We start from the raw sequence: 24,466 nt of genomic DNA on the forward strand, positions 1-24,466 counted from the left end.
TGTCCACCTCTTTGTCACTTTATGTACATGTTATGCTTTTAAGTGTTGTTATCAGGAATTTAATCACACCTGTGTTTTAGGAGCCTTATCAAGTGTTCCACAATACCTAAGAAAACTAATCAATAATATTATCCGAGGATTTTTTTTTTAATTCTTCATAAGCACCTACTCTAACACTCATTAGACACTGCACAGCAAACAAAGGACATTCTCAATCAAAAGTTTGGAGGATGAAAGCCCTTTGATGTTGGGTGACATTCTTCAATTTTAAATGTCAGTGAAATTTACAACTGTTCTCTAAATTCTCAGAAATTGCAACGCTATACAGACTGTTGAACTTACTGATACACTAGAAGTTCCATATGGTGAGGAAATCAAGTATTCAGAAAAGGAAAAACAGAACTTGAATTCAGATAGAATATTAGGTAGATTTCTCCCCAGAAGCATGACAGCAGCATGGACTTGCTGTTTTCTCTTTTTACTTTTGTCATTCAGACACTTCTCTCCTTTTTCATAGCATCAGATATCAGCTCTCAAATTGATGAGCCACCTTCTGTCATTATTTCTCAGTGTTCCAATATAATCTTCTCCATCTGGACATTTTTAAAGATCACAGCTTTCAATGTGGCTCTGTGTTGTTCATCAAATGGCACAATTCACACAGGGGACTGACTGTCCAGGCTGTTCCCCGCACATAATGTGGTTCTGAAGAGACTGAATACACAGCTTCATCTAATTTAACTCTTGCTTCTCCTTAGGGAGCCCTTTCGATCTCCTTCATACACTTTAAGGGAAAGTCCCGGAGAATTTCTATAGTAGTAGCCATTTCATTGCCAAACAGAAATTTCACCTTGAACAACCAACTTCTCCCAATAGCGTGTAGGTTTGAAATGTAATATCCTAAGTTCCTGGCATACCATCTTCTAGTAAAAATGTTTATCAGCTGTAGGTTGTAAGTTTTGTTTGTTATATTTTTATCTATTTCTGTCACTACCAGTAAGGCCATTTTCTGATGTTAACAATCTGATACTCCAGAAACCATGAAATAAATCTATATTCGTTTATTGTTAAAACCTTTTCAGAGTCTTATTATGCTATTTAGAATAAGGTCTCTGCTTCTCTGCCTGTTTCCTCACCTTTTTCTCTTGTGGTTTTGTGGGGTAGGGGTGTGGAAAGGAGGGTGAGTCTCAACCACATACTTATGTAAAGAACATAAGCCTTTGCAACAATAAAGGCCTGAATTATTTTGAAAAAAAAAAGGTGTCTGATGATCATTCTAAATTGACTCTAATGATACTTAGAAAAATACAATTAATCACTCTGTTGTTTCAGTGTACTCTTATTTTGACAAGAATCATGATAAAAAAGTGATTGGCTATAGGAATTTGATTTTCATTATGTTCTTTATATAGCAAGCAGGAAATCAGAAATAAATAATATACATCAATATTCTGAATATTTCCAGGTTTAATTTTGCACTAAGACGTATTTTCACAATTGCACCTTTATTTCAGATATTGTCCATACTAAAAATTTTAAAGGAATGTTCAGAGGGAAAAGTTTATAAAAGATAGTGACAGTGAGAAACAAGGGGAAATTTGAAAATTAAACTTTAAATATTTTTGAAAAATCTCTCTTTTGAAAATGCACTTTCTAAGACAATTTATGAAACTTGTCAAATATTGTTCTACAAATTTGTATTTGTTAATATTAGGAAATTGCTTAGAAGACATAAAATGGGAAGTACTTCTAAAACATAATCAGAAATATATTGTCACTTCTAATCTGTCAAATTTAATCAATCTATATTTTTAAAAATATCACTGATAAATGCTGGCCATTCAAAATTAACTTTTTAAACTAATAAACATATCTAGTAAAATAATAAATGCCAATTAATTCACCTACCAGATTTGCAATGATGTAGTGGTACCCTTTAACATGTTTTCCAATGGTAATAACCTAACAAAGATAAAGAAAAAATTATTTAATTAATATAAAATAATGTAAAGGTAAAATTACAGGTATTATGATCTGATTCAGGAAAAAATGAAATTTTATCTATTTTTTTATGTTCCACAAGTCATTTTTGATAAAATATAATTATCAAATTGAGAATATTTCAGAAAAAAGTAATAATACATTTTAATACTTAATAAATATTATCTTTCAACAAGACAACAAATAAACAAAAATAATTACCTCATTTTTGTCAATAGTAAAAATAAGGCCACAAAATTTTAAGAAATATAAAACCAAAATATGTTTGATCCATAACAAGTCATCATTTTATTCCAACAAAAACTATGTTTTTGTCTTCTTAATGAAACATAAAACAGCTTAAACTGTTTAACATCTGAGATTTTATATTCATATATCTATATTCAAAGATAAACACACAGTTTATAGTACTACATAAATTTTTAAAGATCATTAATAAACATACAAAGGAATTCTTATGTAGATATACAAAATAACATTCCTATCCTAAGGATCTTAAAATGTTTATAATTTAGTTCAAATGGACATTATTTACAGCTATAGATAGCAAAGTATCATAGAAGCTAATTTTTCTCCACTTCTCTAAGTCAAAAATCAATGGTGAGATGAACACATCATGGAACAAGTGATTATCCTTGTAAAGCTCACAGCAGTTTTGGACATTATTGAATCACTTTGACTTTTTACTGATCTATGTCAATTATGAAAAGAGTACAAATTGGTGAAATGGCCATTCTGTAGTCCTGGTACATAGATATTCAAATGTAATTTCCATCATTAATAAAATAATCACATCAATGGACATTATGAAATGCTAAGGTTACAGGCAAAAAGTCAAACCATTTGCTCAGTTTCCTGATTAAACTGCATGGTGGCTTCCCTCTGTGTTAGCATAGCAAGTAAAGTTCTTAATAGGCTACAAAGTCCATTGACCTTGCAAGCTTCCCCAGACTCCCCTTTTCCATTCTTTGCACTCAAGTCATGTTGACCCTCTTTGACAATGCTTCTTCTCTTAACCTCATATTACACATTATGTCTCCTCTGCTTGAAAAGCTCTCTCCACCATCATATCCATTGTCTTCTTAATTCTTAAGGCCCAGTCCTTACCTCCCAAGACAAAACTACCCTGATTTTCCCTCATCCCAGACAAAGTCAGGTGTTCCAAACCAACACACTTAAAGAGCAAGACCCAAATCCTAGGAAGGATTCTATCACATGCCACTTTTATATTAAGTGGTAGCTGTTTGGAAGGAAGTTACAGCTTATATTGTTTTCTAACTCATTGTTATGTAACACAACTAAATTGCCTTTTGCTTTTCCTAAGCAAAACCCTCTGTGTTGAAGGGAGAACTTTGAAGAAAAGATGTCCTTCTGAATGAAAAATACATGAATTAGCATCAGCTGAATCAGATTGATTATGTCCCTCCTATGTCCTACTGACACTCGTTGGCTCTGCTTATTCTCCACTCTGCTTTCTGAATACTCCATGTCTTCCTTCTAGGGATTAATAAAAACATATTATAAATGGTAAAACCAGTAGTCCCTACTTGAGTTTAGTGTTCATTGAGAAGAGGAATATTAAAATTCACTAGCCATATGTCTACCTAAAAATCAGTGTTGGCCGTACTAACCATCATATCTTTTTAAAATAACAATTCGTTTTGTGCTAAAAATAGAAAATTTATATTAATTTGTAAATATTTTCTAATGGCTGAGTCCATTTCCCACCCAATCAAAAGTAGAAATCAATACCTCCAAGGTTTTATCAAATGATAATAAAATATTCATAGTCTAATACAGTTTAATTTATTACTAACTTCAAGCTACTGTGAAAATAAAGAATTTTGTCTTATCTGTGTTCTCTTTTAAACATCAGTTGAATGAATAACTATGTGCTTCCTTTCCTTGGAATATATCTTATCACACTTTTCCTTGGTAAATTCTAATCCTTGAAGAATATCCCAATCTAAATTATTTCGTTCTGCAATTCTCTCTCATAACATCCTGTTCTTTTCATTTATGGTATATGCCATTATTATCATTACATATTAATTTCTATAAGTGGATCATTAATAATCATCTTGATGAGGCTTTGCCTATTTTATTTAACATTGCTTTCTTGAATCTACTGCAGTGCCTGTCGGGCAACATTAGACACTCATGGAATATTTACTAAACAAATAAAAGAATGACTCCAAGCCAGCCATGTAAACCCTTCATAATGATCCCTCCCCTGTGAAGATACGTACTTTTTCCTCTAACCTCCTAGACCACATTGTATTTTAATTTGCAGTATTGTAGTGTTGTATGTGTACATTTTTCTTCCTATCTTAACAATGAGTTCATTAGGTACAGACACCACTCTTTTTTGCCTTTGTTTGCAACCCCCACTCCTGAAACAAAGGATATCCTCAATATGTATTTGTTGAATGATACACCATCCACTGGATACACTCATTCCATGCATTCAAGAGTGGCTTATAGTTTATATGTGTAAAATATTCTGCATTTTTAATGTATGTCCATATAGACATTTATGTAACTATGATCATAGATTTACTTGGAAACATTACTTTCCACATATTCCCAATTTCTTTTGTAGTTTCTCTCATCCAATTTTGGAAAGAGGTATTTTTTTATAGGCTTTCACCAACATTTATTATGATGCATCAGGAATACTTAAATTTTTTAAACCAAAGACTAATGAATGTTATTAAAATTCAGCTTTAATGAGATCCTGCTATGAAATTCAAATGAATTTTTGAGGTTCATATTTGAACAAGAGACCTTCAGGTTAAAAACAATCTTAACGTCATCTCCTGCGGTGGAATCAAGATTTTTCTACTGAAATTATTCACCTCCTTGGCATCCAACATTTAGTTCTTTCTCATAACAAGTTATTTTTATTCAGTTATTCAATATTTCATGAGAGATCCATTTTGTAGGCCTGAGGGCCCATATCATTGTATATCAATTAGGATTTCATCAACACTTATGTTTGCAGAATGTTTTATGTTGTACAAATTAATGAATCTAATTTTTTCTTCAAACTCTAGAGGAGCCAAGAAATCATTTTCTGTGTATTTTGCTTCCAGTCTTATATTATTCTAAGGAACTAGTAGCAACCAGCATATACAGTTGACGCTTGAACAACACTGGTCTGAACTGCCCAGATACCTTTATACACCACCCGTGAGACAGCAAGACCAAACCTCTTCCTTCTTGGTAGCCTACTTAACATGAAGATGATGAAAAGGAAGACCTTTATCATGATCCACTTCCACTTTAATGAATAGTAAATATATTTTCTCTTTCTCATGATTTTCTTAACATTTTCTTTCCTCTAACTCGCTTTATTGTAAGAATACAATATATAATGCATATAACATATAAAATACATGTTAATCATTTATATTATTGTTAAGGCTTCTCATCAATAGTAGGCTCTTAGTAGGGTCAAGTGTGTACACACACACACTCACACACACATATTTATTGCTAGAAAAAGATGCAAATATTGGTAATGGAGGCCTTACTCCATAAGTCGCAATGCTGATGCTGTGTCACCACCATCCCTGGTCACTTACCCTATCTGTAAAATATGGTGGCATTTATTTAATCCATAAGCTATCACTGCATGATTGCCCTATCCTGAAAGATCTTAAACTGTAGCAAGGTAGTGTGTTAAGCACAGATAAAAAATCCTTATCTCTGGCATCATGTTACTCTTTCAAATAATCCAAATGGATACATCTAGTCTACTTCTCAAATTCTGAACACAGCTTGAGTGTGTCTTTCCTGCATATCTAAATTTCACAGATTAATGTGTTTTATAGTGAAACAAATTCCCTAGTAGAAGAAAATAGTTACATTTTTCAGAAATATATGCATTTTCTGGAGACTTACATCCATTTATATAATAATACAGGCTTAGTGCAGCATACTGTACTCTAGTGTTTGAAATGGTCCATGTATCTCCAAAAAAATTAATGAATTACATAGTTTTCCCTTAGAACTCAGACTTGTTTTGACTCAATACATGTCTATTTCTTTAACTCTAAAAAGTTCATCAGAATTAAATTAAAAAATTCCATTTTGAAAAGTGATTCATGTAACCAAAACTTTTTATCCCCTATAATACTCTGAAATAAAAAATAAAATAAAATTTCAAAATATCAAAGTTTAGAGCAACACTTGCTGTGTAAAACATAAGAATCAAGAATTGTGTGTTGAATTTACTTGATGATTAATATGGCGTGTCAGCATTATTGACAAACATCTGCTATTACTAACCAAAGCCAGAGATAATATAATTGAAGATCTTTGCTGCATCCTACATAAACCATAGAGTAAAAACTGCTGTTCAAGCACCTTACACAAATACTCATTGCAAATGCTGACGTGGCATGCATAGTCTATATTTGGGGCTATTAGAAAAAGAGAGTAGCAAACCTGGTCTACAATGTCATTTACTTTATCCCGTTCACAGTCCAGAATCACACGTCGTTCCTTTTTTAACTCCAGATCTTGAAAAAGTGATCGGTAGGTCTCATCTTTCTTGTCATTGTTAATGTTTCCCACATTGATAGCAGTCACTTGCCATTTCTTTTCGGCGGCAGAATCCAGCACAGCTTGCAGTGTTGATAAGCCTGGGAAGGCAAAGAAAAATGATGACTGATAAAGATACTTGAATAACTTAGAATTGTGTTATGAAATTGCCAGTGAATATATTTTTGAGGCTGGTATATTTGTACAACTAAGGGAATGTTGACTCCTCATAAATAGCTACAGCTATGATCTTTATCAACATCTATGTATGTCCGTTTCACATCAAAAACTCATTACTTAAATTCTATTGTTCTGACTAAAGGAGTCCTTGTTTGAAAGAAATAGTATCCCTTTCTTTCAACTCTCTCAGTTGTCATCTCTTGGATAGTACAAAAGTGGAGTGTTTTTAATACTTCTGGTTTAAGTGAAATCAAGACATCACAAACGTTTCTTACTCTCATAGAATGTGAAGAAATTGTTTAATCATTCTTGATAGTCTATCATTTTATATTAATATTGTGAAGAAGTTAAGTACATTTTCAGTGAGATGAATCTTTATGAATCTGTGTGAGTATAAGAGTCAATAATCTCTATGAGTCTGCTAAATTTTCTCCTATTGATTTCTAATTAGGAGTTTTGTTTTTTTTTTTCTTCTGTGGCCCTACATTATATCATTTTTTGTTATTGGGAATGATCCCATAGAGATGAAGATGTTCATCTATTAACCAAATGGCGGTAGTTAGTTCTCTGACACAGATTTATTTCACTTCCTAAATTCAAGATCATTTTACTGTTAGTTAGTAACTTTGCTTGTAGCATCATATGACATAAAATTTTGTTATTTTTAATTGTCCATATATTATCTCATATTTAGGATTGATATGGACAAGAACTAGGGGATTTATTTCCTAGAAAGTTAAACATTCAATTTAGCATTTGGAAAAACAGTGCATAAAGTTGTCTTTTCCATCAATTCAGCTATTCACAACCAAACCAAATTCATAATTTATATTAATAACTTAAAGAACAACACTAAATCAAGGCTCCAGAAAGAATTCAGAACTCATCATCTCATCCTACTGATTCCAGAAAGGCCTACATCTTTCTCAAAAGCATATTTGTACCTTTTTATCCACATGGGATTCACCTGAAAGCAAGGAATCTTTCCAAAACCTTCAGCTTTATGTCAAAGAACACAGGAGGCAATTTGAAGAGGATCTTTTTAAATAAGGATGGGACAATTTGAATAGCAATTAAAATAATAATTGCAAAAGACTTACATACATAAAATACCTTAAATCCATGACATTATTATATATTTTTTAAAAAATTTGCTTACCTTTGATGGATGCTAAGTAGCCAATTAATTTGAAAACTAGTAAATGATGAAATAAAACAATCATTTTCCTGCCTTTTCTGTAGAAACTTTACTCAAAATACTAATGAATTAACAAATGGTCTTTCTTTTTGAAAATACTCCATCTAATACATGATGAATAAGTATAGATTTAAATTATCATTGATTTGTAACATCTACTGACTTAATGAATCATAGCAATAATCATCAGCTACGGGTCATGACACAAAAAGAGAGATAACAGAGATATACAACTCCAAATGGTAATATTCAGCATCACCTATGAAGAATTTATGCCAAAAATATAAATTTGAATCTCATCAAGATTCCAAAGGTAACTACCGATTTATAGGAAATATATGGCATAGAATAATATGTTAAGCACCACAGTGTTGCAATCATCGAAATCTAGCCTATGAAAAACTCAACATTACATTTTAAATCTTTTAAAAGGTATATTAACCAATTATAATGTATGGAACTCATTTTTATTCTACTTCAAACAGGAAAAAAAGATAATATTAATGAATTAGTATTATTGTTCAGGTGTGATAATGATTTTGTGATTATGTTTAAAATAAAATAATTATTTTTTCTGAATAAATACTGAAATGTTCACAGAGGAAATAATTTGATGTTTGGTATTTGCTTCTAAATAATTGCAGGGAGAAGGGGAATATAGATAAAACAAAATTACACAATACTCGTCATTAATAAAACTGGATTAAGAGTTCTTGGGGGTCTTCATATTATTCTCTCTATTTGGTTATTTAAAATATTTCATATTCTACATCAAAAACAATTCATTTCAGAATGGAAGATTGAACCATACACTGAAGCTAAAGTAATTTTTTTGTGGCAAAACAACAAAATTAGTTTTCTCCATCCAGTCTTCAAACAAAAGATATAAATAAACATGAATTTATCAAAGGATGCTTTAAAGAGATCATGTGCCATTTTTTTAAAACTTTCAATGGTAAAACTTTAAAACCCATCAAGGATTGCCTGTGATTTCCATTCACTATAGATAAATTAAATCCTTCCATGCTACAATTCAAGTCCCTTTCCTGTTTTTCATCATCAGTAGAGATAGAACACACAGCTGGTCATCAGGATCAATTCAACAGCTATCAATGTACTTGAAAACAGCTATTAAGTCTACCCAGTCTTTTTCCTCCAAATAGAAAAAAATATCTAAATGTCTAACCTTCTTCCATTCTCTAGGTCCTACTTTCCCACATTTCCAGTCATTGTAGAACTCTTCCTTGTCCCTGCCTTAAGGATATTACATGCATGGATAATGCTGTCTCTGCTGTGCACATATTATCAGACAGCAAGTATCAGAAAGCTTCCCTTATTCTCTGCAGTAAGTTATTGCATTTTGTTTTTATTTAATTGTGAAGTTTATCACATGCTAAAAAATTCATGATGATGTTCTTGATAGTCTGTGCCAACTTTCAACATCTATTCCAAGAAATTTAAATGTAAATGAGAATTTATAAATGGATTTCATCAAGTAATAATTTTAAACCTCAAATTTGTTGGCACCTTGTCAAAGAATATGAAGATGATGGGTAAAATCAATAACAATGCACTTAAAGGAATGGCTGACTTTCAAACACATTCATTCTATGTGTCAATAACTTGTAGTTGATGTGGATTCTCTGTTATTAAAACTCTCAGGATTAATATTTTGTAACCTGTGGAACTTAAGAAAAATCACAGCTATTTATTAAGAAACTAAACTGCTCAAATAGTGGTATATCAGACTTGATTGATTTAGTTGGTTCAGAAGACATTGAATAATATTAAATCATCTCCTAAGGACAGCCAGAAGTAATTCACAAACCATGGCTTTATCTGACTCTTAATTTGAAAAGACTTGCGTCTTAAGCTTAATAATCCATTTTTTTCAGATTTTTTCAGCAATAGTAACTGCCCATCTCAAAGTCTCTTTCAACTTGATTTCTCCATTTATCCAACTAAAAGTTTTGTATTAAGTTTGATTGTTTTATAATTAATGGATCATTTTCAAATTTAAAAATTACTGAAAATGTATAACTATGAAGGTCAACTTAAACTCTTCAAACATAACACAAATTCTTGGTCTCTTGGTACCATATTCTAATTAGAGGAAAAAGTATTACTTAAGATCCATCCGTCTCTTTCCCTTCCACACCATCTAGCACAGAAGTATCTTTACATTCATCCTTTAATTCAGAATATAAACTTTTATGGACAGTGGGAGTTCTGTATAAATATTGGTTTATTTACAGTTATTAGTAAGTAATAGTCATTCAACTCTAATATCCATATTACTATATCAAGATATTTGAATTTTTATAGCAAAGAATTTCTTATTACTTAGAATGAATTAAGCTATCAAGATATATAGCTGTTCATCTAAAAATAGAAAAAAATCTGGAAAATTAACTATTCTTCCTAATAAATATATTTAAATAATAATGTAATTTAAAGTGTTTCTTAAAAAACTCAATATTATAAAAGTCTAAAATTAAGTTCCAAACTCAACTGAATTCCTAGGCATTTGTATAAAATAAAGAATGGTTAGATTAAAATACTGTTACTTTACATTACTTCTTCATGCATCTATCGTTACCAATTGGCTATAGCTATGAAACCTATTCATAATATGACAACCTTCTATTATTAATAATAAAATTCTCTCAAAGTATTACTAAGAGTAGGTGATGGTCTCTTCTTGACCTAGTGTTAATAACACTGTGAGAGGGTCATATAGCAAAGCCATCAGCTCTCTTTTACCATCATTAGGTGAAGTCTATTAGTTTGCACATGAAAGGATGAAATTAACACCTATTACTGCCAAAAGATGTATTTCATTCAGATCATGTCTTTTTCTTAAAAATATTTTCTTTGTATAATTTAAGATTCACTTCCTTTATTCATTCTTTCAGGCATAGAAATTAATATTTATGATCACTAAATCATGGCAGCATGTCTAGGCCAGATTAGATTAACAAATATTTCCCTCATCAGCTTTCTCAGGAATATCAAGATAACATTATAATTTGGAAGTATTTTTGTTCTTTGTATGATGTTTTCATACATCATATGTATGAAGTGGAGTCAAAGTGCCTTCCCATCAGGGAGCAAATAATATTTCTCAAAAGTGAAACCAAGACATAAAGATATAAAGCATTAGTTCTGTTTTTACCTACTGTATATAGAAATGTATTACTTTACCTTGTTCACATTGAACCAAGAAATAAAACCCAAATTTTGATTAAGTCCTGGTTCATATTTACTACATATATATCCAAAGATAAAACTAGAATATTTAATGCATTGACTTAAGTAACCCCATTACTCTATAGTTAAAAATATATTGTAGTTCTATCTACCTACTCTCTGTAGAGTAATGATATGCAGCTTTTAGGAAGGGCATTGGGACATCAAAGAGTGCCAGGCTGCTGCCACATGGCCTGGGTAAAGAGAAGACACCAATAAATTAAAAGGTCATCTGGCACCAGATGCACAGTCTTAGCTCTCATTTCACTAGTAAACTTAGATTAATCAAAGATGTTTCTACACAGAGATGTATAAACATGCATCCATGTCCTCCGTGGTTTAGAATTGGCATGTAGTGTCTTCATTCAGCATTTGCATGGATAGTCAGGAAGCAGGAATAGTTTCAGTTCAGTTTCAGTTAAGGGTAGTGCAATGAAGCAGCATAGAACAATTTTAAACCTTTTTCATCTAGTTCATAATCAGGGCAGAACACTGAGGGACCATTTTCATGCATGGATCCTATGCTATTAAAAAGAACATTCATCAACATATTTAGGCATTAAAATTGACCAGTATGTTTACCTTATCTAGGCGCTCAGAAAAGTGAAGATTATTAGAACCTGAGTAAAACCATATAACCCAAAAGGTGGAGAGAATGTCACATCAAGAACTGACCATATAGTTTGAAATTGAGGCATGTAGATATATAAGTAGAGAGATGAAACTGTAGAAACTATTTTCTAAAGTACAGTTAATATGGACGAAGAGAACATAGATACATTCTCCAAATCATGTGACCCTAAAGTAAGGAGATATCCACTAGAAACATGAGAGAAATGGATTAATGAACAAAGGAAAGAAACTAATTCACATGCTGAATGCATGAATAAACATTACAAAATGTTATATGATGGCAAAGCCATAAAAATTAAGTCGCTAATAAGAAAAAATTAGATAGCAAAAATTCCATTTCCATGAGCCAATTAAAATATTACTCACAGGTCAAGTCTTTTGCCAGCATTTTGAGAGTCTTACACCATTTATTTCTGAAAATAGCTTCAGATGAAACACCAGTATAATACTTTTCACATTAAAACATCAACAGCTACTTGATAACACCTCGAGAATGTATCCATAACTTCATTCAGGCTTTAATATATAATTAATTATCACTCTACTGTTTTTCTCTCAACAGAGGAACTTGAAATTGATTTATTTGTATAATTTCATAATTGGAGATTATCTCATCACTTCAATTTTATTTAATATTTTTAAAGTATTAATAAAATCATTTAAAAATGTTCCAGATTCTTTTCACAAGTATATAAGTCCATCCATCTTCACCTGCTAATTCCTCGGAGCTTGTCTTTCTGATTATCTCTCTTCAAATACTAGAGTTTCTCCTTCTTTATTTGTGTTAGCCATTGTCCATCTGAATTTTTTCAAAATCTCAGTTTCAACTAGAGAGGCAAATAGTGAGGATGAAGATGATGGTAAAATCTATTCTTAAACTAAAAATGTCATCTTCCACCTTGTCAAACAGTAAGGAGAATTCATCTTCTGAGCCTTTCATTTAGCAAGCAAAATTCAGCTTCTACAGTCATCTCAAAATTAAAATACTGCACACAGATGTTTAACTCATTCATCTATTAATATTATTGAACATCAATTCTGTTTCTAACTTTATCTGAAGCCCTTGGTATAAAGTTAAAAGCTGTACACCCAGTGTGCTGAGTAATGGCTGGGCATTGCCTCCCCAGAGCTCATAGCCCAACCTTCAATAAAATAATTAATCAATTAAAAAAATAAATCAAAAAACATAATGGTTATCCAGTGTGACTAAAACAGTGCCTGGAATATAGTAGGGGCTCAACAGGCAGTACTTGAGTGGCAGAATGAACACTGCTATTAATTATCGTCTGTGATACATCCAATGAAGGGAAAGAGGAGGTTGCTTTGATAAAAGAGCAGCAGCATGAGAAGCATCACTTCATCAAGTGAAAGAAGTTTGGTGCATCTGAGAAAGTGAAAGGGGGTCAAATGGGTTTGGCTCTAGCGAGTGAGCAAGACAGCAGAATACACTGGGGAGTTCAGTGGAATTCAGATACCATCAGACTGGTAAGGATTTTCAGTTTTATCCTCATTATACTGAGAAGTCATTGAAGTGTTTTAAGCAAGGGAGGGATGCTGTCAAAGAAGACATTTTAAAAAGTAATAATTCTGACCACTTTGTGCTAACTGGGTTAAAGAGGGACACGTGTGAAACTGGAGAGATGAAGGACTGAACACATGACGGTGGCTTGGCCTCACGTGATGACGATGGAAAAGAAGAGTGTCTAGAGATGAAATATACTGAGATGGTGGAAATCACATCAACAGGACACAAGGGTAAAAGAGGTATTAAGAATATGCCCAGATTTCAGACTAGTTTTAACAACAAATACTTAAAGGACTTAGCTGAGAGCAAAAGTAAAAACTAAAAATAATTTAATAGACTTGGTTTTATAAGCCCTTTTATCTAAGATGTATGCTTTAGAATCATCCAGCACATTGAAATCTGTATCTACTGTAAACAATTCTCTGTTTTAGTTTTTTTTATTCCCTATGGGAATAGCAAAGTACTCCCTTCTCAGAGCAGGGGGAAATCGTTCTTGACATAGCATTTTTTTCAGCTTATATAGTGCTGACTGGCTTTTGCACTGAGTGTTCTCATTCCCAGGACTAGGGAGACAGGCAGAGAATAATACACCTAGCTTGAGCACTCCTGACTCCGGCTTGCTGCAGCAAATGACTACAAACTGATCAATGGAGAATTGACCGACGTCTGGCTCTCTTCTTGTCTGCCCTTGTGGGTTAACAAGGTGCCCTATCTTGGTGCAAAGAGGCTTCTGGTGTTCACTGCAACCTTCACATATTCCAGGAAGAAAGCTCCTGAAGGAAGTGCATTGTGGTACTTAGGAGATACTCGGACAGTAGTGGTTCCTAAGCTGTCTGATTTTGATTATAGATCCCTCTCTGAAAAACACACATGTGAACATACACACGCATGTTTCAAACAAGTTAGCAGATACACAGACCCACTGAAATCCAATCATGGACCCAGAAATGGTTAAGAACATCCAGGAATCTATGACATGCAAAACGAGTGGGTCTGCTAATACTTAACTTCCTAACAAGGGATATGGAAAACAAGAAAATGACCTCCCCCCATGCAATTTAGAATGACGAGTCAAGACTGGCATCATAATAAAAAATATCCCATCTTAAACAATCAAGTGGAATTGTGTAAAAAGCATGACTCTATTATCACAGACTTGTGTTGGGACTATATCACACATGAGTTAATCAGGAGAAAATCATTTAACATCTTTGAGATTCAGAGATCTTATCTGAAAGCAAGGGTAACAATAATCCTACCTGCCTGATAAAACTTTTGCATGCAACAGTATTTAATAACTATATGTCACTATAAAATCCATTTTATTCACCTTGGTCTAGTAATATAGTCATCACAGAGTCTTAGTTGCTTATACTAGAAGCTTCTTTTTATTTAACAATTGAATATTTGGTCATTAAATTGATACAGTCTATCTCTGTAAATTGTACCTCCACAGCTTTTGTTGTTGTTTTATGATAGATTTGTTTCCCAGTTTTCAAATTACAGTATTCATTAATACAGCAAAATTAAACCAAGTGATCCTTGAGCTTTAGTATACACCTTTATAGCTCTACAACATCACACATAAGTGTCAAATGTAGGCCCTGAATTTGTCCCATTACAAAGAGATGAGATGCTGTCACTTACCTCTGTCACTGTCATAGAGGTATGCAAACTTGTCCCATTGATAGTATTCAATCAAGCTAAGGAGTGCGCCTTTGAGGTCAGGTCTCATCTGAATGACAAACGGATGTGTACCATCTGTCGGGAAGCTGGGAGTAATGAAGGAGACATGGAGCGTTCCACAAAATGAGGTGATGGTATTTACAGACTTCTTGTCATAAAACCCAAAAATGGCGTAGACTCCTCTTGAAAACTGGGAGCAGACTAGAAGAATGGGGAAAATAGAAAAGATAAATCTTTGAAATTGGCATTCAATCATAAGGAGTTGTCCTTTTATATAAAATACAAAATCATTAACATATTGAAAGAAATATCGAGTTTATTTTAATGATCCATCAAAATTTATGAGCATTAAGGTACTTAGCACTCTATTGGAGGAATTCAAAGAATTATAAAGCATAAAAAGTAATAATTCTGGCTATAATATATTACATACATTATTGTTTAACAAGCTACGTGAGTATAAACATATTTTAGGAAAGATATAAAAATGTGAAAGTAAAAATTGTTAGCTGTAAGAACAAATTGCAGTCACCTGAAATTTATATACATTCCTAATAGCTCATGCCCTATGTAATCTGGTTCCTTTAAAAATCTTTATTGTACTTATGATGCTTTTATATTAGGTCAGCGTGCTTCCAGAGAGCTCTAACCCTGACCAAAACTTCTTTAAGAAAAGATAGAAGCCAGACTCACATCATACATATAGAGACATGTTTCTGGAAAGGGAAAATTCTCACTTGTGTCACTCATTCAAGTAGCAATTAAATAAAGAACTCCCAATTTTAATCTTAACCATGGGTTGACCTAACTTACCCCCATATGTTCCACTACATATAAGACAAAGAATATTACCAAAATATTTTGGCTAAGGGTTGTCATTTTTAACAAAATAATAATATTGTATTTGAAAGTCCCCATCGCTCCCATAATCCCTTGTCCTTTGTAGTATTTCTATTTCAGTGAATGACATATGACACTACCATCTCTCATGCCCTCCCCCAAAGTCAGTCCATCACTGAGTCATGCTCATTATAATACCTGAATATACTCAAATGTGGTCCACTCATTTTTCTACTCATTCCAACCATCCTAGTTCACTAACAGCATGTATTTAGCATTTTGCCTGTCTTATGCTTTGGCATTTTCTATGGTACATTAATTCATGTCTTTCTTATGATAGCCCTTGAGGTAGAAACTATTATTGTTTCCCAAATACTGATAGCAAAATGGATGCATAAACTGATTAAGTGACTTCCACAAGTCAAAGAGCTGGTGAGTGATAAATGTTGCATTCAAATGTAGGCAGTCAGAATCTATGCTCTTAACTAATGGGTAATATTGCTTTTTCATACTTGATTAGGGGAATACCTACTCCTTCTTCCACTTATGCCCCTCCCATTCATTTCTCCACAGTATAATCAGAATGCTCTTTTGAAACATAAATGTGATCCTTTCTCTCTGAGAAGTAGGGGTTACTTCGTCCAAGATTGATCCCCTGCAATGCTCTGGAGAAACCATGCAAGGTGCAGTGCTTAAGGCCACTAGTCAGGCCAACCACATGGCTTTAAATGAACAGAGTATGGAGATTGTTCAAGGAACTAAAAATAGAACCACCATTCCACCAGCTTTCCCACTACTGGGCATATACCTAAAGGAAAATAAATCATTATGTCAATGCCTGGAGTCATGTTTATCACAGCACTATTCACAATAGCAAATATATAAAATCAACCTAAGTGCCCATCAACTGATGAGTGGATTTTAAAAATGTTGTGTGTATATATATGTACATCATGGAACAGTACTCAGCCATAAAAAAAGAATGAAATCATAGCTTGTGCCGCAACATGGATGGAACTGGAAGCCAGTATCTTAAGTGAAATAAGCCAGAAACATAAAGTTCTCCCTCATAAGTAGGAGCTAAATAATGTGTACAAATGGACATAGAGTGTAATAATAGACATTGGAAACTTGAAAGTGTGAGAGGGTGGGAGGGTGGGAGGGGGCTGTAGAATGAAAAATACTTAATTGGGTATAATGTATACAATTTGGGTGATGGAGGCACTGTAAGCCCCACATTCACAACTATGCACTGTATCCATGTAACAAAATTGCACTTGTACCAACTAAACCTAAAACATTTTTTAAATGTAAAAAATAAAATAAAAATTATACCTACTCATCCATCAAAAAAATAAATAAATAAAAGTGAATAAATATCTGATATTTTGCAATCTCAGAGGTCATTTCAATCCAAGGAAGGAAATCAGCCATCCAGCAACATTATGTAACAACCCAGGACATGATATGAAGCACTCTTTTAAATTAATTAACTAAATTTGAAAGATAAGACCAATATTATCTTACTTCATTTTATTTCCTTCACAGAAGTAGATGGCCTATAAAAAATAGATTCTTTTCGTGAATATGAGTATTTCTATTAATATAACATGTGCCATTCTATTAATAATATTCAATTCCAGACAATCAATAATAGTCAATATTTTAAAATTACTATATGATATGAATTGAAAAGAAAGCAAGATGCCTACTTCTTTAAGTGGCCCTTATTTATCAAAGATTTCCATTTGTCTTTAAATAATCCCTGACATTCAACTCACTTCTGTCTTTCTAACATGATGCATTTTCTGAAATTCTTAGGTTTTATCTATGTAATATGTCAATTGACATCTCCTTTATTACCAATCTTCTTCAGAGCAGACTGAACTATCTCAGAAAGCAACTGAATGTATTCCATTACAATTTATTTCCTATCTTAACATAATGCAAACATGAGTTTACTATCTTTTATTCATGTACATACTTTATGTTCTTGTCTGGGTACAGAAGCTGAAAATAACCTGTAATGTCTTTGATGACTATGCCCATTCTTCACATACGTGAAAAAGACCTTTCATTGTTAAAACCCTTCTAGGCAAGCTCTGGAGTGAGTTCTTATTTCATACATAAATATATGTGTACTAACATGTATATCTTAAATCTTTAATTTGTTTAGAAATTGATGATTCCAAATGACATATAAAAAGGAAGAATTGCTATAAAATTTTCTCTGGGTCTATTTTTATTTCATTTCCTGAAAAATGTTGGCCTGTCATCCAGATACCAGAGGAATATCATGCAATATGATTTATTAATGAGACCTCCTCTCATCTTAAGTGAAGCTGTTTCTGTGGTGACAACAGCAGTCATAGCATCAGCAGAATGCTTGATAAAGAATGCCATGGTTTGGATACATAGACAATCTTAATAAGGAGCCATACCACTCATTTTCCATTTGTTTTAGGCTCTGGGATGAGTTATCAAGGGACCTCCTGGTTATTGTGGCCATCTGGAAACACTGGCTTTAGCCCAACAACAAGCATAAGCTGTACAAAACTTCATAAGAAATTATAGTTCACCAAACTCAGAAGGCTCCCTATTCTTTTCCAGGCAATTCAGCTAATTCCCCAATTAACATATTTTTACAGCAATGGCCTTTCTTTCCTGACTATTCTAGGTCTTTCTCATCCCCCTTCCCTTATATTTTCTCTCTTCGTGGTACATATTCAATTGTCTATTGGCCTATATTCTCTATTTTTCTGGATATTTCTCCCTTAATGTCCCCTTACTATGCATGCAATTGACAGACATTTGGTCAGCAGTGGTCATTTCCCTCTCTTTATCTTAAGTCTGTTACTTTCCTTGTTTCCAAGCTTGATAACGATGTTATTGAGATTTACAACAAGGAATCAATCGGAATGCTGACCTGAGCTAAGGTACTTTGCTTCCCCAGTTTGCACTAACCATATGAAGATGAAAAACTTGTGCTATGCTTCTAACACATCCCTAAATATCCAACGATGTTTGCCTTTTTTCTTTTTTTTTTTCTTTTTTGAGACAGAGTTTCACTCTGTCACCCTGGATAGAGTACAGTGGTGTCATCAGAATTCACTGCAACCTCAAACTTTTGGGCTCAAGCGATCCTCCTGCTTCAGACTCCAGAGTAGCTGGGACCACAGGTGCATGCCATCACACTGAGCTAATTTTTTCAATTTTTGGTAGAGACAGGGTCTCACTCTTGCTCAAGCTGGTCTCATACTCCTGCCCTCAAGGGATCCTCCCGCTTCAGCCTCCTGGAGTGCTAGGATTACAGGTGTGAGCCACTGCACCCAGCATGTTTTCCTTCTAATAATGATGCTTCCCTCACTTTAGCGTAGATAGGTGAGGCTATCCACACATTATGCAGGAAAATTAGTCACAGTACTTTGGAATTACTCCTCACTTGATTAGAAATGAAATTATTCATTTTCATCTCTACCTTATTCTCCAACAATGCCTCCAAAATTTAAAGCCATTTTTTTTTTTAACTTTGATCGATCCTATAATGGAGGAAGATTTACTACCGTTAAGAATATCCAAAATAATGTGTCATAGGCTCTGGAAATAATTTCAAAGACAACTTGCTAAAATGAATTAGATAATACCACCATTCTATATATAGTCATCTCTGGAAGCAAAGGAAGGAACAGAAAACTTTGCAGTTTTCACCTCTAGCTTCATGACCCATACAATTACACTATGAAACACTATTATAAGTCTCTGAATGATTATATTGATTAATATTAGAATTGCATTTATGTCTTGAGACTCAAACCTGATTGCAAAGGACTAGGTAAAGATGTTCTCGCTGAGTTCTGTAATTAAATATTTAATACCGACTTTGAGAAACTCAGCAAAGGCAAGTCCTTCTAAAAGACACTTTAGGTCAAGCAGCAGAAATGAAAATCTCCTGGGTGTAAGCAATTTGCTGATTATTTCACTTTTTATTACAAGCCCAGATGATATAAGCCAATAACAATGCTGATGGTGCATCCAACACTCATCTTTCTCTCTTGGGTCATTCTGTTCATTGGTGCTGCTAATATAGCACACACGATACAGTCTGGAGAAGCTTGCATGGTTATTTACTAGAATGGGAGAGGCAGTGGGCATCACTTATTTTCGTTTTACATGTTTTATACTTATAAATCACTATTCACGTCAATGAATCACTGTAGACTGCTATACAATCAGGAATGTTAATAGCCCCTTTGCAGGTGAAAGATAGATTCATCACCGAGAAATTCTGACCTCAAAATATGGAGACCACACAAAATCTCTCTCCATCCTTCATCACTGCACTTCTGACATTAACCCACCCCTTGTATACTTTGACCTTGACTTTAGTCTAGAAATGTCTCTATCACTTGTTAGTAACAATCTCTTAGTCATTAAAAATTATAATATCTTTTTCAGATCTAGCTTTCTTAGCATCACTGAATTTATTAGTTAAAAACTTGCTTCTGGAAATTCTCTCTCTTCCCACTGCTACCAGTCTTGTTCTCTTCTAATTCCTTCTCCACATTGCTGCCAAGTAAAATTATACTGTCTTGGTACTTTTCCTCTCCCTCTAATTATCTTTTGCTGTCTTATCTTTTTCCTACATTCCAAATTAAAAAGATGTTCTCAAAGGATTTGTCTTCCAACTGCTTCCTCTTCTCTTTTTACACTCTGTCTCTTAGTGGTTTCATTTCTTCCAACAAGGTCAAATTTGATTTTTATGTACGTTTCCTAAACCTTCCTCATCATTCCAGTTGTCTCCTATTACTATTTATTTACAGAGAAAATATAGATTATTTATTCTATGTAAGAATCCTGCTGGCATTAGGTTTAGAAAATGCACAAAAAGCAAGATAGATATTGTACACTTTTCCCTGGATTCAACAGCTTAGCTTCAATCTCTAGCCTTTCAGTGTCTCCCATTGGAAGACTTCTAATCCCATGTAATCCCAACTAAGTCCAAAAAATAATAAAAGAAAACTCTGAACATTGTGTCCTAACAAACCACATCTTTGTGTTGATTTTTCCCTTTCTGCTCACGCACCATAACTATTGCAATCATTTATATTTAATACGTCAGAATAAGGAACTTATAATTCTTCCTTTTCCAGTTCATACTATCCATCACATTTACATTTCATTCTACTTCACTTATCCCACATTAACCAAGTATTTTTAAGAACCTACCTTGCACTGTTCTAGGTTGGGGGGAGATTGCATTAACATGACAGGTAAGCATGACAGGTAAGGGCCCTACTTATGAGAAGTTTGCATAGGAGTACTTCGTAAGAAGCACTTTTCTCGAAACTTCACTTTCCTTTTCTTTCTCCTTGGTAAACTATGCCCCTGTCTTCTCTCTCCTTCCTTCAGTTGATACTTTTTCATATTCATCTTGATAAAGTACACCACATTAAGGCATTCTTAATGGATCTGTCTCCCAATGGCTTTTTCTTCTGTCTTTACTGCCTACCTCTTAGTAGTATCATCCCTGTTAGCAAGGCCAAGTTCAACTTTTTATGCAAATGTTTTCTAAGCCTTCATCATCATTCCAGTTGTCCTTTCTTTATTTACTGAGAAAATATATACTCTAAATGTATTCTGTATTATTAATTTATAATAACATTTTTTCATGATTATTTTGTATTTATTTCCTTGCTGGTACAGCTTCTAATTATAATAAAATGTCTATTTCTTTCAACAAGACCTGAAGTGTGAGCTTTCTAGAATAAAAAAGAAAAAACTAAAGAAACAGAAATACACAAAATGCCACTGTTTTACAATGTCTAAAGCCATATAACTTTAATCCCCCAAATTAAATATCACAGAGAAGTTTTTATTCTGTTTTCAAGGATATTGTGAGGGTGGGGTAACCTCAGATAGAGCAGTTATAGAGGCTAAAAGTGAGAACAAATCATGTTTGGTTGCTGAATTTGCCATTATCTAATTGGGCTTGGTTAGGTAAGTTACTTTACTCCTCCCTGTCTCAGATTAGTCATCTTTAAAAGGGCATAATAATATTACCTACCTACCTCATTGTGGGACCAGGGACATATTGAAGAAAACATGAATTGAAAACAGCATTGGCAACTATATGCCTCATAAGTCTCTCATGCTTTCCTACTTACACTCCATGGTCTGATTAATGTTGATATTAACCATTTATTAATCATGCACCAGGACTTTGCTCTTATTTTCCCTTAGATTAAAATTCATCAATTCCACAAGACAAGTTTTTATGTGTTGAAATGAAGCTCATCTTTTTAGGCCAAAAAATGTGAGACTCACTCCTGACTTCTTCCCTTCCTTTATCTTCAGCATACAAACTGTCCCCAAATACTGCTCATTTGACCTCTCAATCTGTGCTCTTCAGCTCTGCTGACCTTGCCTTAATAGGGTCCTTAAACATTCACTGACTAGATGGCTGCAGTAACCTCTCAAATAGCCTCCTTTATAATAAATCTTTTTTTCTTTCATGGCAGATATAACCCTCCTGCTTAAAATCCACCAATATGTTTCCATTATTCCAGTGCTCAAGTATTACCTGCTCTGTGTGGTCCAAGTGGCATGCCACTCCTACATGTGATTCTAAAGCAATCTGCATTTCTGCATATTGGCCTGTATTATAATTGTCTAGTTTTGCCCTTAAACTCTCAGCTAATTGAAAGTAGAGAGTGAAGTGCCATTTATCTATAAATGCCTATCAAGTACTTGGAACACAGCAGGCACTTGATAAATGTCATTTAATAAAATACCAATTCTTCCATGAAAGGCTCCCTCCTTGCCATCAACTGAATATGATCTTCCCTGATAATGAACCCCATTGGCACGTTGCCTTACCTCCCCCACAGCCTGAATTGCAGTGTGTGTAGGCGTGTGAGAGTGTGTATGTGTGCGTGTGTGAGAGAGAGAGAGTAGTGGATATTTGTGACCTCCTTGAGGACAGGATTCAGGTATTCTGAATACCTGAATTGGAAGCCCAGCTCTATCCTTCCCTGGACACCTGGCCGAAGAGTCACTGATCTTAAACCTGTTTCCTAATCTACTGAATGGGGCTATTAATTCCTATCTTCTCTCTTACATGGATGTTTTAAAGTTTAAATTAGATAATGTATAGAAAAATGTTGGAAAAAATATAAATCATTAAATAAATGTGTTATTGACATTAATTCCAACTATAACGGTTTTCCATTCTTTGCAATACCTAAATCAGGAATTTTGACAATTATATTATTCTTTATTATTTGTTGAATGACCATATGATCAGAACCAATTGGCTGGCAAAGATATAAAAGAGAACCTTATGATGAAATTTCATTTCTGTTGATACTGTGGTATTTCTGAAATCATGTCATAACAGTATTTTCTCCTTCATTATTATTTTGAAAAATAAAAGGTGTTTAAATTTACCTGTGGAATTTAGTCAATTAATTCTCATAATAGGAAAAAAACACAATTATTAGTTAAAGAAGACAATCTTTGGAATATTAGTGAAATTTTATTAATTTAAAATTTGAAAATATAGTTTATATCTAGAGATGCTTGTACCAAGAGAGGTGAAGTTACCATCTGAAAAGGCACATAAAGCAGGATGCAATTGGAAACGTAAATGAAAAAAAGGTGAACTTCTTTGTCTGGGACATATGTCCAATAACACTTTTCCCACATGAATATATCCTCAAAAATTCTCACAATCTCAAATATCTTATTTATATAATTCAAAGGAATTGTTCAAGCTTTAAAGCTTATCATAAGCAACATTTATTCCTATAAAAACTATAATTTTTGTACAACATGGTACAGGTAGCACTAGGTTTCCATGTAAAAATTTAAGGGAATCTGAAAAATGGAACTGTAATTCCTTTATTCTTGCAAAACTAAGATAAATTCAATGCTCTGTTCATATAATGAAATGGAGTTAAACTATTTATTTTCCATTAATGGGGTTATTTTTCAGTTTATGTATCTACTGCAACACCTTTTTGTGTCTATGGACAGGAAGGGTTTCCCACTCGGGAGCTGCCAGTTTAGCATCTCTCACAAAACTCTCTTCTCTTTAAAAGCCTGCACTTTGCTGTGCTCACTCTTGTTCCCCAGAGTCCAGCACGGTTTGCAGCGCAGACACTCAGTAGATAGCTACTGAATGAAACATGAACTGATTCAAGAAAATGTGAAGAATAATAAATATACACCCCAATGACATTTTCTCTAAATGGCCTCACTGATGATTTTCCCTGTAGCCCTATCACAATTCTTTACGGTGATAAATTACTTTTCCTTTGCATACATTTTGATCCCATTTTTCATAGAAATATTAAATGCGATGCAACATCATCACTCAGTAGTAGAAGACTATGAAGTTGTAATAATACATTTTTCTTTCTCTCTAACAAACATTTATTCTTCCTGACCTTCGTGTTACGTTTGCTGAGTGAGGTGAAATGTCATAAGTTTATTGCTGTCGCCCATATTATTTGCAGCTTTAAAAAATCTATAACATTTATTCTGGCTTCATTCATCATCTACGGTAGCAGGCAACAGTAGAACCGCAGTAATAGGCAATAACTCTC

The 24,466-nt window shown here is 33.5% G+C and overlaps 1 protein-coding gene across 7 annotated transcripts in view; it reads right to left on the reverse strand.

Moving 5' to 3' along the window:
* Nucleotides 1-24,466, reverse strand: part of GRIA2 (glutamate ionotropic receptor AMPA type subunit 2) — a 139,964-nt gene that overhangs the window by 50,622 nt on the left and 64,876 nt on the right. For all 7 annotated transcript variants that reach the window (XM_076010564.1, XM_012783608.3, XM_012783611.2 and 4 more), the window contains exons 3-5: nt 14,982-15,221; nt 6,454-6,650; nt 1,909-1,962 (exon numbers count right to left, since the gene is read on the reverse strand). In XM_076010564.1, coding sequence (XP_075866679.1) covers nt 1,909-1,962; nt 6,454-6,650; nt 14,982-15,221 — 491 coding nt within the window. The remainder of the gene's footprint in view (nt 1-1,908; nt 1,963-6,453; nt 6,651-14,981; nt 15,222-24,466) is intronic.

This window comes from Microcebus murinus, chromosome 15 (genome assembly GCF_040939455.1).
Source record: "Microcebus murinus isolate Inina chromosome 15, M.murinus_Inina_mat1.0, whole genome shotgun sequence".
Taxonomy (NCBI): Eukaryota; Metazoa; Chordata; class Mammalia; order Primates; family Cheirogaleidae; genus Microcebus; species Microcebus murinus.